At 31.7% G+C, this 13,386-nt stretch overlaps 2 protein-coding genes and 1 pseudogene across 4 annotated transcripts; 2 read left to right on the top strand and 1 right to left on the bottom strand.

The window, feature by feature from the left end:
- Positions 1–1,816: 1,816 nt before the first annotated feature.
- LOC111282920 (uncharacterized) lies at positions 1,817–6,096 on the bottom strand. The gene is made up of 5 exons (XM_022871213.2): positions 5,439–6,096; positions 4,896–5,158; positions 3,857–3,994; positions 3,228–3,467; positions 1,817–2,184 (listed from the first exon to the last, which is right to left on the bottom strand). Exons 1-5 carry the CDS (start codon positions 6,046–6,048, stop codon positions 2,071–2,073), a joined length of 1,365 nt encoding a protein of 454 aa, XP_022726948.1. The 5' UTR covers positions 6,049–6,096; the 3' UTR covers positions 1,817–2,070.
- Positions 6,097–7,060: 964 nt separating this feature from the next.
- On the top strand, positions 7,061–10,415 carry LOC111282774 (uncharacterized). 2 transcript variants are annotated; one of them, XR_016342265.1, is made up of 3 exons: positions 7,061–7,596; positions 8,790–9,106; positions 10,278–10,415. XR_016342265.1 is itself a non-coding variant. In XM_022871007.2 (2 exons), the coding sequence occupies exons 1-2, from the start codon at positions 7,187–7,189 to the stop codon at positions 9,040–9,042; spliced, it is 663 nt and encodes a 220-aa protein (XP_022726742.2). In that variant the 5' UTR covers positions 7,062–7,186; the 3' UTR covers positions 9,043–9,149. The 2 variants fall into 2 exon arrangements, 1 of the variants encoding a protein (XP_022726742.2); XM_022871007.2 differs by lacking the exon at positions 10,278–10,415 and having other exon boundaries at positions 7,062–7,596; positions 8,790–9,149.
- A 127-nt stretch (positions 10,416–10,542) lies between these two features.
- On the top strand, positions 10,543–12,037 carry LOC111281626 (expansin-A20-like; annotated as a pseudogene). The gene is made up of 2 exons (XR_016342266.1): positions 10,543–10,753; positions 10,883–12,037. The product of XR_016342266.1 is annotated as an expansin-A20-like (transcript).
- Positions 12,038–13,386: the final 1,349 nt, after the last annotated feature.

The following is a 13,386-nucleotide window of genomic DNA, read 5'->3' as shown; positions in this document are numbered from 1 at the left end:
ACATATTTAATAAATAAATTTTTATTAAATATATAAATTATTAGTTTCAATTAATTAAAACTAATATATTATATTTAAATATATATTAATATAATATTTATAATAATTACATAAATATGCAGTATAAAGAAGCTAAAGAATAAATTTTTATTTTATATTTTTTAAAAAATATTGGTACGAGAATTACCTATATACATTAAATACATGCGAAAATAAAGATAGAGATAGAGTTAAAATATTATAGGTACGAGAATGATTATAATATAAAAATCCGAATAACTATAATATAAAAATCTGAAAATGAGATTAGGAAATGTTCTACCCGTTCCATACCGAACTCATAAACATCTCTAAAAAAAAGATAGATTGCAAGGATGATTAATCATCCTCTTTGGTATAAAATAATATAATTCTTTCAAATGAAAAGAATTATTTTTAATTCATGAAATATAACTTACTAAGATAATATTATGAATAAAATTAAATTAAATAATGCTATTCTATCTTATATTTGATATGTATAAAGATTAAGATATAATAATTTATTTATTAATCAAAATTATCTTTATTCAAAATTTATATAATTTAAATTATTTATGTAATTTTTAAAGGTATAGTAAGATACGTAAGTTAAATCCTATGAATTAAAAATAATTATTTTTATTTTGGAAAGATTAAACCATCTTATATCAAAATGATGATTAATTCTTCTTACAATTTTATCAATTTATTTAAATACAAATCAAACATGGCATAAAAGGATTATCATCCTATCACATCCATTATCCTATACACTAGGCCTACATGTCTTATAATACCTTTAAAAATTCTATTAATAATTTAAATTATATAAATTTTGAAAAAAAATAATTTTGAACAATAAATAAAATTATTCTATCTTAATCCTTATACACATCAAAAATAAAATAAAATAATATTATTTAATCTAATCCTATTTAAAATATTATTTTATCCTATCTTATCATAATTTTATACACCAAATATATCTTAAGAATTTATAATGATCAAACATTAGATGCACCAATAAGATAATAATTGAATTATCTTCTAAATGACTCATTTAGGCTTTTTTTTTTTTGTGAAAAATAATTTTCAAAAATTTTTTTTGTACTTTCAAATGTTTGTTTGACAGAAAACTAGCTAGTCAATGAAAAATAACTTATTGATCAATAAAAAATTAAGCCATTTTTTTAAAAATTATCTTACAAATTTGAAAAAAAAAAAGAAAAATATTTTTCGAAAAAAAGTTATCTATGAGTAAAATTATTTGTCAATACTTTTTGAGCATAATTTTACTTATAAATAATATTATATTAATAGATAATATTATATTATATTATATTAATAAATAATATGTTATTAATATAATATATTAATAAATAATATTATATTAATAAATAAATCATATTAGATTAATAAATCATATATTAATAAATAATATACTATTAATATAATATATTAATAAATAATATTAAGAAATAATATTATAATACATTAATAAATAATATAAAGAATGATAAATAATTTTATTTCAAGTATTTTTTATATTAACATAATATTTTAATATTAAATATTATTATTAAAATATAATTATTTTTTAATATTAATAATTTTAATATTATTTAAAAAAAATTTTCAAAAAATAATCAAATAACGAAAAATATTTCTCCTTAACTTATCCAAATAATAAAAAATCACTTTTAACTCTAAATTCAAAAAATATAAATATTTTTTAAAAATTATTTTTTAAAAATCATTTTCTACGAAACAAATAGAGCTTTAATCATAAGACATATTCAACCTCCAAGCAAAAGTTTCACGATTTAGAGCTGGGAATATGAAATACTATTGACAGGAAGAAAACATGAGACATCACATCAGGGCCATTCAATTACCACATAATCCAGGTCAGCGTAGACAAGCAGTAAAACTGCTTCCCCTTATTGATACTTACCGGAAGATACCCCAACCACTCCCCTATGGTACAATGAGGCAGACAGAGATGCTAAGAATTATCCCTTGAGCGTGAAGATGTGCCTCGCTGGTCCCTTACAATTCGTCTCTTGAAACTCCATCTCTTCCCGGTGGGATAAATGATGTGTAAGCTTTAATTATAGACTCATACACATTAATTCCTCTCAAGTACTCAGCTTGGTTTAGGAACTGCAATAAGGTAGAAAACACAACAGTCAGATCACATGCCTGCAAGTTCCTTGCGCTAGCATCCTAATTTGCTAAGACTACAGCCAAAAACAAACTCATCAAGTTCAGTACTTGTTTTGGCGTCAGAATTTAAGGCTACTTGGCAATTACAAATTTTGTTAAGGTAAGAGAGAATAACAAAGGTTAAAAGACAATAATCTAGCAAAGAACAAATAAAGTTTGCCAGGCAGTAAGTAGTTAGTAGAAGAGCAAAAAAGTAAGCAGTTAGTAACTACTTGAAATTCAGATGGGCCAGAACAAGAAAAAGCAATGGCTAGGTTTTCAACAGATCAAAGATAATGCTCCCCTAATCAGAATAATCAAATGGAGGGAATGATGGCTACTCTCCTGTCATGCTATACTCAGGATAATATGGAAAATAACTTGAGAGAAATCATTTCCATTGATTGTCTCTGTCCTGACTGAGTTTGCAGTCCAATAAATAAACCAGAAGAAAAGAATGAAACCTGCTCTTTTAAGGTTCCAATTACAAACTCAGCTAATTAGTGATGCCGTGGAGAATATAATACTTCAGCTGTGAATGACAACTGGAGGGGTTTAGGTTCTTCCATCACTCAAATGTCACACAAATTAAAATAGCAGATCACCTTGGTCAAACTCATTCAGAAAGTGGAATGGTTTTATACTCCATTTCATATTAGAAAAAGGTTAAACTAGATGCTCAGAATTCATTCCATCAGATTCAACTTGCAACAGAATTTCAATGGCATGACAAGAAATGCTCTCTTCTAGAATGCTCAACAAAGAATCCTTAGTGCCTAACACTACTTCAGGTTCAGGCTATTCACAATTATAGTACATGCATCAAATATAAAGGTATCATCCTATTAACTATCCATGATACACCCCCCTAACCCACCCAAAAAAAATAGAGAAAGAAAACACGCATCAAAATCTTGAGTAGGACCAATGACACTCGTCCAAATGGCATTTACATGCAAGGTATACACATCAACATATGAAAATAATATTAAAAGATGTACCTCGTTATGGTCATGAAGCAAAATAGGAGTGTTAACCATTGGTGAAAAACCAATAGCTGGCAGGCCCAATTGCCGAAAATAGCGAGCATCTGTAGAGGCAGGAAAAATCTCAGGCTTCCCAATCTTTCCATTAGCTTTCTTGATAGCTTCTTCCAATAGAGTCCACCATGGATTAGAATTGTCACTGGCAGTTAGCAATGGCCTTCCCAGGTCATCATGTGTAGTAACCTTTTGCTTAAACTGCGACAGGAATAATTGGTTCAGGAAGCAACTTTGTGCAATGCAAATGGCAAACTGCCCCGTGAAACTACTAGGAGTGCTTAGCTTTGTAATCCTTTTCTTTTCCTAAACTTTTTATCACTTCTGTTTCCCTTGGAATTCACCAAAAACATTTAGACATTGACTCATACGATGTCACATTGATACAAATGTATGTATCTCTATCTTTGCCAAAAGGCAGGAGTGTTCAATGTCATAAACAAACCATAAATGTCGTCATATTGATTCCATCATTTTAGGATCCCATGAAATTTTACACTTACAGTTATAAAAAACATAGTACACCACTTTTCATTTATTGCCAAATACCATTTTGTTTTTCCAAGAGAGAAATGTTTCACTGTCACTACCTCAAATGTCATGTTTCTTGAAGCAGGTGCCCATTCCTCAGCTATCCGTTTCTCCAAGGATTCTGTATTGGCTGTTGGTGGTATTCGAATATCAAAACCAGCTTCTGCTTCAGAGGGCTGCAAATTCATGACGAAACCCTGGCAGACAAAAACAAGAACATGTGCAGGTTAGAGGCAGACATCAACTTATCACTATTTTTGTCCATGAATGTAAAGAGTATATATGGCTCTTGTCATGGCACACAAAGCCTACAGAATGATCATGTTAGAGGAAAGAGAACGATGGGGCCGAAGAACTAATTCACCTTGCATTAAATGATTGAGCATTTTTTTCATAGACAGTTTAGTTCTTTTCTTTAGCAACTCCAGTGCTTTAAGGGACTATGAGACAAAGATTACTGCACATTGTTAGCCATCATCAATGAAACAATGCATGTATGCTACAGCTTTGCAAATTGATAGATAACATATTTAATGTCTAATGATCACAACTCAAGCCTTCAAATTGAAACGTGCAAATCAACTTTTGCAATCAGTGAGAAGTTATTTCCATTGCAACAATGCTCATGACATACATCTCATATCCAGCAAAAGCTTCACAGGATGCTTCATATTAGTTGTCATAGACTGCGCATATCATGTATTATTATAAAGATTATAGATTATCCATTTGTTTAATTTTCCTAAGCGTTTTAGTAATGAGAGTGTCAAAAGAAATTAGAAGAATCTCATACAAGCTATTAAGGTTTTAACCAAAACCAGCTCTAGTCAGTAAAGCCATGGTTACAGTTACAGATTCACAATAAGATATGCAATTGTAGACAATAATTTGACAATTAGATGCAATATGCGATATGTCTTCTCTGGTGTTATGACCGAAATCTGGAGCTAAACGATTGAAAAAAACAACTCTAGCTCGAGCACAACACAGCAATATCTGACTGAAAGACATAATTAGTAGTAATACATGAAAATAACTACAATGAGTTAAAGAAGTGAAGGTTTCTTCAGCAACTGATCATCTAATCTTATAACTTACTGTGGGAGAAGGCGTGCCAGCCTTCAGAAAGGCCACGTTAACTGAAATGACTTCCCCTTCAGCCTTCAAACCTGCCTTGACCAAATCAAACTGCGAAGCCCGGAACCTCCTGATACTCTCAATGCTCTTGAAAAGGTTCTCCATTGCACTGTTGTCATAGAGCTTCGCCCCATGTCCAGGAGCTCCAGTAGCCTTTATCACCAGCCACCATGGAGTCCTCTCCGCATAGAATAGCCTGTAATTCTCATTGGGCGAAGGCAACCCTGTTTCTCAAATCACATATTATCACCGGTAAGAGATAGCTGGACGACCAATTATCCAAAAGTCTAAGCTTAAAAGATCCAACTATTATATCTGACTGAAACACGTTTTTGGATCAAGGCTCAATATGATTCTTTTTCAAGATGGTATGTAATAGAATGACGCTATACCGCCAGTTTCCTTTAGCCCCTTACTGGTATCCTTGTCAGCTTCTAACTTCATCACATGGTACTCCATGTTTTTTAACAAAATAAACTGCAAAAAGTAGTTAAATTTCGTTACCTTCATCAAGCACTATATCAACATTCATATTCTTCAAGACATCAGAGTAAGCTAGCTTCTCAGCACCATCATGGCCACCAATCTCCTCATCAGGAACAAACGACAAGTAAAGAGACCGTTTTGGCTGAAATCCAGAAGACTTCAACCTACGAATAGCCTCCAGATACTGCATGCCAACGCACTTCATATCCTGGGAGCCTCTGGCAAAGATATTACCTTGTTCATCGATGTGGGCCCCAAGAGGAGGATGGACCCACTTTGAATATTCAGAGGGGACCACATCCGTGTGAGAGTTTAGGAGGATAGAAGGAAGGGAAGGGTCGGAGCCAGGCCATTTGAGGAGAACAACTGGTTTGCCTTTGACGAATTCAACGACCTGGGATTCTAAAGAGAGGGAATTGGCTTGGGATAGGATGAAGTGGGTTGATTTCTGATAGTCTGGGGATGGTTGGGCTGTGTTGATTTGGAGGTATTCTTGGAATCTTGATATGATTTTGGATTGCTCGTCTTGGCTTGGCGCTGCTGTTGAATTCGTGAGGCCTACAAGTAAAGAAAGGAATAGCAGATGAAGAAGTAGAAATTGACGATTGGAATTGCAAGGTTTTTCCATGGATTCGGTCGCTGCTTCAGTTTGGCTCTCACTTGGAGTACTAGGCGTATTGGATTCTGATTACCAGTTGTCTACTTATATTTTACAGCGAAAGAGAATAGTTTGTTCAACGCTTCATTGCCACTCACTGTTTTCTTTCTTTTTTTTTTTCTCATTAATTTTTTTAAATTTGCTTTTTATTTATAAATCATTATTAATTAAAATTAAAAAAAATTAAGTGAACTGATTTTCAAATATGTATTTGTTAAAATTTTTCATTTATCAAATATTTAAAATAATTGAAACCAAAATTTAAAAAATTGACTAAAAAATCAAAAAAAAATTTGGTAAGAAAAAAAAATCAAATTAAGACAATATAATTCATAACTAAAACAAAAAGTATAAATTGATTATCTATAAATCAAAGATTTGTCTTATATTGTTTTTTTTTTGGTACTTGTTGATACCATCAATAAAGTGAAAAGTAAGTACTAGTAAAATGCAAGTAAGAAATAAAAACTAAAAAAACCCTTAACAATTTTAAATGTCTTTATAAAAAAACATGATTAATAAATAATTTGAGATAAAAATACTAAAAAACATTTTCCACACTAAGTCATTTAATTTAGATTGGGTTTAAAAAATATGAAAGAAAAAGAAAATTTTTATCAGTTGTAAGTAGAATTTTTAAATTTTATAATCAAAATTAGTAAAATAATATATATTCTTTTTAACAAAAAAAGAATATAATATATATTCTTTAGAATATATTAAAATAAAAAACATAGATTAATTTCCTATTCTCATTTTAAAAATTAAAAATTAAATCAAATTTAAAATAAATATGAAAAGAGGGAAAAAGGCAAATAGAATACCTTTGCAAATTTGATTTAGGATTTTCTGTTTGCAAAAAGGGGAGAAAACTTAAAAGCCGATTTTGAGTTTGACCATGATTGAAGCTTTCCATGTTTGATTAGGATGTGGTTTGGTAATGACAGCAAGTAAGGTGTGAAATATAGAAACCCTTTCAAACTACACCCTCCAAGAATCCATACTTTAAGATCCTTATGATCAATCTCCTCCGTCTTTCCTTTATAAAAAGGAATCGATCTCCTTCTTATTTCACAAAAACAAACTTTCCAGGAGAATCCCATTTCCAATGCCCTCCCAAAACGCACAAAACCCAAAAACAATGGATGATTGCATGAGAATCTGCATGAGAAAGCTAGCGCTTTGGTACACCAAAACGTTCGTACCCCTCATGACGCACGACGAGCTTGAGCCCATCATGGATACCATGGGTTTCGTCGGCCTCCCTCCGGACCAGGGAAATTCTACGGTCGCCTGGAAGGAGTACGTCTACAGGGCTTCGCCTCCGGTTTCCTGGCGGTCCAAGTCTTCCTCTTGCTTGGGTTCCATTGCAGGTGAACCGCCTACGACGGAGCCGCCCAGACCGAAGTTACCTTACCCCAGGATCGATGGGCTTCACATTTACACCTACCGCGCCTTCCTCGACGCCGTTAACTTTTATCTCAAGATGTACGATATGTCGGACCTCTTCCACGTTAGGTACGGATCGTTTTCTTTTTTTTCTCTTCCCCCTAGCAAGCAATTCTCGTTTTTTTTCTTTACAACTTTTCAATTCCATTTACTGTCTTGAAGTCTGTTAGTTGGAAAATCAATCGGTCTAAAGAGGAAGATTAATTATTTGTTCCACATTTATTGTGCACAACTTTCGGTTTTTCATTCTAACTTCACATGCAATTTGCATTTGAATGATGTTGCTACCTTGGAATTTTTCCTGCACATTGAGACAACTGTTTTCATAAAGTTCAGACCTTAGGCCTTTACACTAAAAAAACTGGGTCAATTTTTTTTTTTTTTTGGGAAACCGTTCTCAGAGGATATGCCTTTCTAATGATATTACTTAGTTTCATTGGTAACAACTATCTGCAAGCTTAGTCCTGTCCAAGTGCTAGTTTTAATCAGATTTTTGGCTTACTGATGATTTTCTTAAAGGTTCAAATGAGCTATTGCTTGTTTATCTAGCAGGAACGTGTAAATTTAGTCTCTTTGTAGTAATGTAATTGAGAAAACTGAGATTGAATATCTATAATTAGCAATTAATCTTAATGAGCTATCTAATTGAATATAGTAATTATCGACATGACATGCAATCAATGTGAAAAAAAAAATTACAAACTTTAACCTTTTGAGGAAAATCATATGGATTTGGTGAAATAAAAAATTATTTTATATTTGACGTGTTAATATAAATTGTGATATAATAATTTTTATATTTTATACGTATTTAACATAAAATAAATCCAATACAAGTACACAAAGTGTGAGGTCCCTCTAAAATGCTTGTTAGAATATTTTCCCCCCTTTCTTCTCATTACTTTTTACTGTTATGTTTCTTCATGAGAAGGTTTTAACCTTATTAGGTTGTAGTATTTTGTTCAATAAAAAAAAAATGCAAGGTTGATCTCTCTCTCTCTCTCTCTCTCTATATATATATATATATATATATATTGTAGTATAATTTATTCTGAAAGAGGTAGGCGGTACATGTGTTCCCCTTGGAAATATCTTGAATCTTTTCAAATATAAAAATAAGTTAGCAGGCTTTACTAAAGCATCTTCACTGACAAATTCACGCAGAATCCTGGATATGAAATTGGTTTATGTTTCTCGAGCTCGATGACTTTGTGTTACTAATAGTTTATACTTTATGTTGATTCCCCTTTTTTCTACTTCAGAGGAATGCCTCTTCATCTGAGTCATGACCGCAGCAGGAAGTGGAGGCGTATGGAAGAAGATGATAGTGTCTTTGTCTACAGGGAAGGAACACTGGAACAAACAACATATAACTTATATCACTTCAACAAGACAAACTCCAGCAGCGATGGTAGCTGCAACGGCTACAGTTCCACAGTTATTCGGGACAAAGGGAACAACCCCCCTGTTAGCTGCTCTGTTCCATTGAAGGATATTATAGTATGTGCAGTATGAACAGAGAGATGCTTGGCCACTTGCGTATAAACACCAGGTCCTTGAGGCTCACATTTTTGTCATGGTATTGAATTATTGATATAACCCAAAGTTGTTTTTTCGAGATTTTTTTAGAAACAGTAGTAATGTAGTTAATCACAAAGAACAATTTCGTATTAATATTACATATATACATCCCTTTTATCACCTTTAAAAAAGATGAAAAGAATTAGATTATATGCTTTTTTTTGTCATAAGAAGTTCAGAAACTAAGATAGTGTTTGGTTTTAAAAAATAGAGTTATTTTGTATTTTATTTTTTTAAAAAATAAAAAATATGAATAAAAACATATTTGGTAATTGAAAATAAAAATAAAATTTTAAGAAATAAAAATAAAAATAAAAAAATATATAAAAAATATATTTTCATTTGAAAAAAATAAAATATGTACATTACTTTTTTCTTTTTTGTTTTGCAAGTTAACATATTGGAACACTTTTTAATGTCATTAATTAAAAAATATTTATTATATTTATAATTAGATACCTTTAATAGTAATGTGATTGAATATTTTATTTATTTTTACATTTTAAAAAAATAATTTTTATTTTTATTTTTATTTATCAAATACATTTTTTAAAAAATAAAAAATAAAAACAAAGAATATTTTCTCATAGACTTAGCTGGTATCACACTATCACTCGTGGGTTTAAATTCGGTGCAACCGACTTAAATTGGACCCCAGGGTACTGTATTGAACCGAAAACGTGGGCTCAGTTGCTCTCACACGGTGTTCTATGTGTGTGGCTAGTGCTGGTCTCTACTGCACCCTTGTTTGTAAGTTTATCTGGGTTGGGCCAGATAGTTGAAGTAAAAGACACAATGTGCTATTAACAACTTAAAATCCAGATTGATGTTAAACGACATTTCTAACAAGTGGCAACCACTTCAGGGCGCAATGAAAGTGGGCTCACACCTCACTGTGGCCCTCTTGACCTAATTTCTCTTCATTTGTGAGTGGTGAGCCGATCCCAATAGTCGAAAAGCCTGTTCTTTCTGGAGTCCCTCTCCCCTCTTCATCTTAAAAAGTAGAGCCATGAATGTATCTTGACCTCTTCGACTGCTTACTATAAACAAATTTAAACCCCTTAAAAAAATATGTTCCGGGATTTTCTTATTCTTAGACTTTCCGCTTTTCTTGTCTGCCCCATTATACCCTTTTGGCCTTGCTCTTTTAACTATGTTGCAAATTGCAGGCAGTTGACTCTTTTTCGGTCTCATTGCCAACTAGAAAGAAATGAAAAAAGAAAGCATACTTTCTTTTGCGTTGTAGACAAAGATACCCTTCATCAAGGTCGAGTGACTTCACAATGTGAACAGACTCCTTCGCCCTAGTTTTCTTTTTGTCTAAGGTCAAACTTTGTACTTTCCACTTCAGCTTACCAGGGAGTTTGAGGTCCTTTCTCAAGGGAAAAGGGTTTTCTTTATCCTTCTTCTCGCAACAATCCCCGTAAAGAGGGAATGAAAAAAAAAGAAAAAAAGAAAAAGAACCATATTCAAGCAAAACTCAAAGTTCTCACAGGCCTCAATATTATCTCAAATGAGCTCCCTTCAGGTACAGTTCTCTATTTTATTCTACTGCTAATATCCAAGGTCACTTCCGAGGAGGAAGACTGGAAGTCAGCTACGGCAACATACACCAAAGAAACAGACGGATCAATAGTCCTCACAGGTACTGTCTTTTGCAATGTTCCATTTCCAGTTTTAACCACAGAATGCTCTTTTTGTATTAGTAACTAATCCAAATTGGTGTCAAAAGCTACAATTAATTTAAGCTAACAGCAATGGCCTAATCTTGCAGGAGGAGCTTGTGGCTATGGGGACTTTCACAAGGCCAGCTATGCGAAATACGGTGCTTGACTTAGTACCATGTTATTCAACAAAGGGAGTACCTGTGGAGCTTGCTTTGAGCTCAGATGGGTTGACCACATCTTGTGGTGTCTGCAAGGGAACCCCTCAGTCGTCCTCACTGCCACAGATTTCTGTCCACCGAATTATGGGCTTTCAGCAGACTATGGCGGCTGCTGCAATTTTCCCAAGGAACACTTTGAGATGTCTGAGGTAGCATTTGCTGAAATTGCAGAGAAAAGAGCAGATATTGTGCCAGTTCAGTATAAGAGGTACAACATATCAAACTATGCACGTTTGACAAGTTTTAAGAAAATTTCCTTTCTATAAAAGAAATCACTGTTTATGCAAATATCGTGGGGTGAGGTGTGAAAGAAGGGGTAGGATAAGATTCACAATGAGCGGGAGCGCTCACTTCTGTCAGGTCCTGATTACCAATGTGGGACTGAATGGTGAAGTAGCAGCGGTGGAAGTGAAGGGTCCCAAAACAGGGTTGATACCTATGGTGAGAAACTGGGGACAAAACAGGCTGTGCAACATCAATCTTATAGGACAACCATTTTCTTTTGAGGTAGCAGCCAGTAGCGGCAGGACGCTTCCCTCTTACATCGTTACCCCAGCAAATTGGCAGTTTGGTCAAACATATGAAGGAAAACAGTTCAAGTAAGGCAACAATCTTTGAGATTTTTACATATGGAAAGATGGCAGAGATCACTTCTGAATCATTGCCGGAAACTTCAAGTTCGGTTCATAGGTAAGATCTGCATTAAAGAGGTGTACAAGTTCAAACTAAAGAGTTAGTGCAAGAAGTGAGAACATCTCCAGTTATGCCATGAATTCGGCATAATAGTCAAAAGAGAAGAAAAAGTTGTAGAAAAAAAAAGTTCGAATAAACAGGAATAGAATGTCCAGTTTTATCACTTCATAATATAATCATTAGAGAGCTTAATTGTCTATGCAATGCGTAAGGCTCCGCTTAGCACATTGGTGTGGTGCGAATGGAGAAAAAAAATCACCGGAGGAGAGCGTCCCATTACCATAATTCCTTTATTATTGATTTTACTTTCGTAAAATAAATTCATAGATCAGATGAAAAATGTTATGTAAATCCCCCCTCATATTATCTGGCCTTGCTTCAGGGTGTCTTTCATGGTAATTACCATGGCTTTCAGGTTCAATTTGAATCTTAAACAAGAGCTACCGCTAATAGTAAAGAGGCAAGCTGAAGGCAGTCGGCGTTGCAATCCTTCGATTCATTCCTTCATTCTATATTTTGGCTATTGAAATCGTTGGCCAAGAATATGCATGCTATTTGAAATAACGGCTTGTCGGCTTCCAAACAAGCATACCCAACACTGATAATCCGTTGATTTTTTTTTTCTTTTTTTAAATAATTAGGAGCAACATTGCCGTCGTTCATAATGCATGTGGTTCAGTTAGAATGCAAAATAATAAAAGATTTCTAGTCTCGTTAAAATTATCATGATGTTAACACATGATGTTTTATCCCAAAAAAAAATAGCAACGTTTAAAATTAAAAAAATAATAGCAACCAAACCAATTCTTTCTCTATTCCAAATCTTATAGGCGTTTTTGTAAACAACTCTTTTAAATGATAAGAATTTTTTTTTTAAATATGATAATTTCTTTTAATTACAAATTAGATAAATTTTAATTTATTCAAATATCAAAATTATTCAAATTATAATTAAAAATCAAATCAATTTAGAGATATATTTTTAAAAATTAAAATATGAAGTATAGATTTTATTTTTTTAATAAATAATTTTAGTTGTTTACCAAATAACTTTATTTAAAAAATTATTTAATTATCAAAATCTTTCATGTTTAAAAATTATAAAGATTAAGTTTATCGAAATCTTTCAATAATATTTTTTATCTTGATTTAAAAAATTTAAGCAATTTTATGTAATATTTTGAAATTTGAAAAGATTTTTATCTTAAATTTTTAAACAATAAAATAATCAAAACTATTATATCTATTTGAACTCTAATTGTCAAATTTATAATTCAAATAAATGCAAAAAATTTAATATTATCTTTATCACTTATTATATCCATTTTAAATTTTAAAAATTAATTTAAAATTATCTATATAATCTTACTTGCCACTAAAGAATTTTTTTACAAATTTAATATTACAAATGTATGTGTTATACATCAAATTTGTTTTATTTTTTCAATAACTTTTTTTCAAGGTACATTCTATTACTATTGCAAATTTTCTTTTGTTTATAACTTTTTTTCAATATATATTTTATTGTTATTATAGTTTTATTCTTATGAAAAATAACAAATTTTTAAATTTATTTTTTTCCTTTTTCATGTATTTTCTAACATTTTTCATATTTTACATAATAATTTATTCAAGATTACTAAAATGAAAGTATGTTAATATTTTTTTTATTATTTAATTTATCATTCAATAATATATAT

Source organism: Durio zibethinus, chromosome 5 (assembly GCF_047325235.1).
Source record: "Durio zibethinus cultivar Kanyao isolate XHJ-2024 chromosome 5, ASM4732523v1, whole genome shotgun sequence".
Classification (NCBI taxonomy): domain Eukaryota; kingdom Viridiplantae; phylum Streptophyta; class Magnoliopsida; order Malvales; family Malvaceae; genus Durio; species Durio zibethinus.
This window is presented reverse-complemented; position numbering and strand designations above follow the sequence as displayed.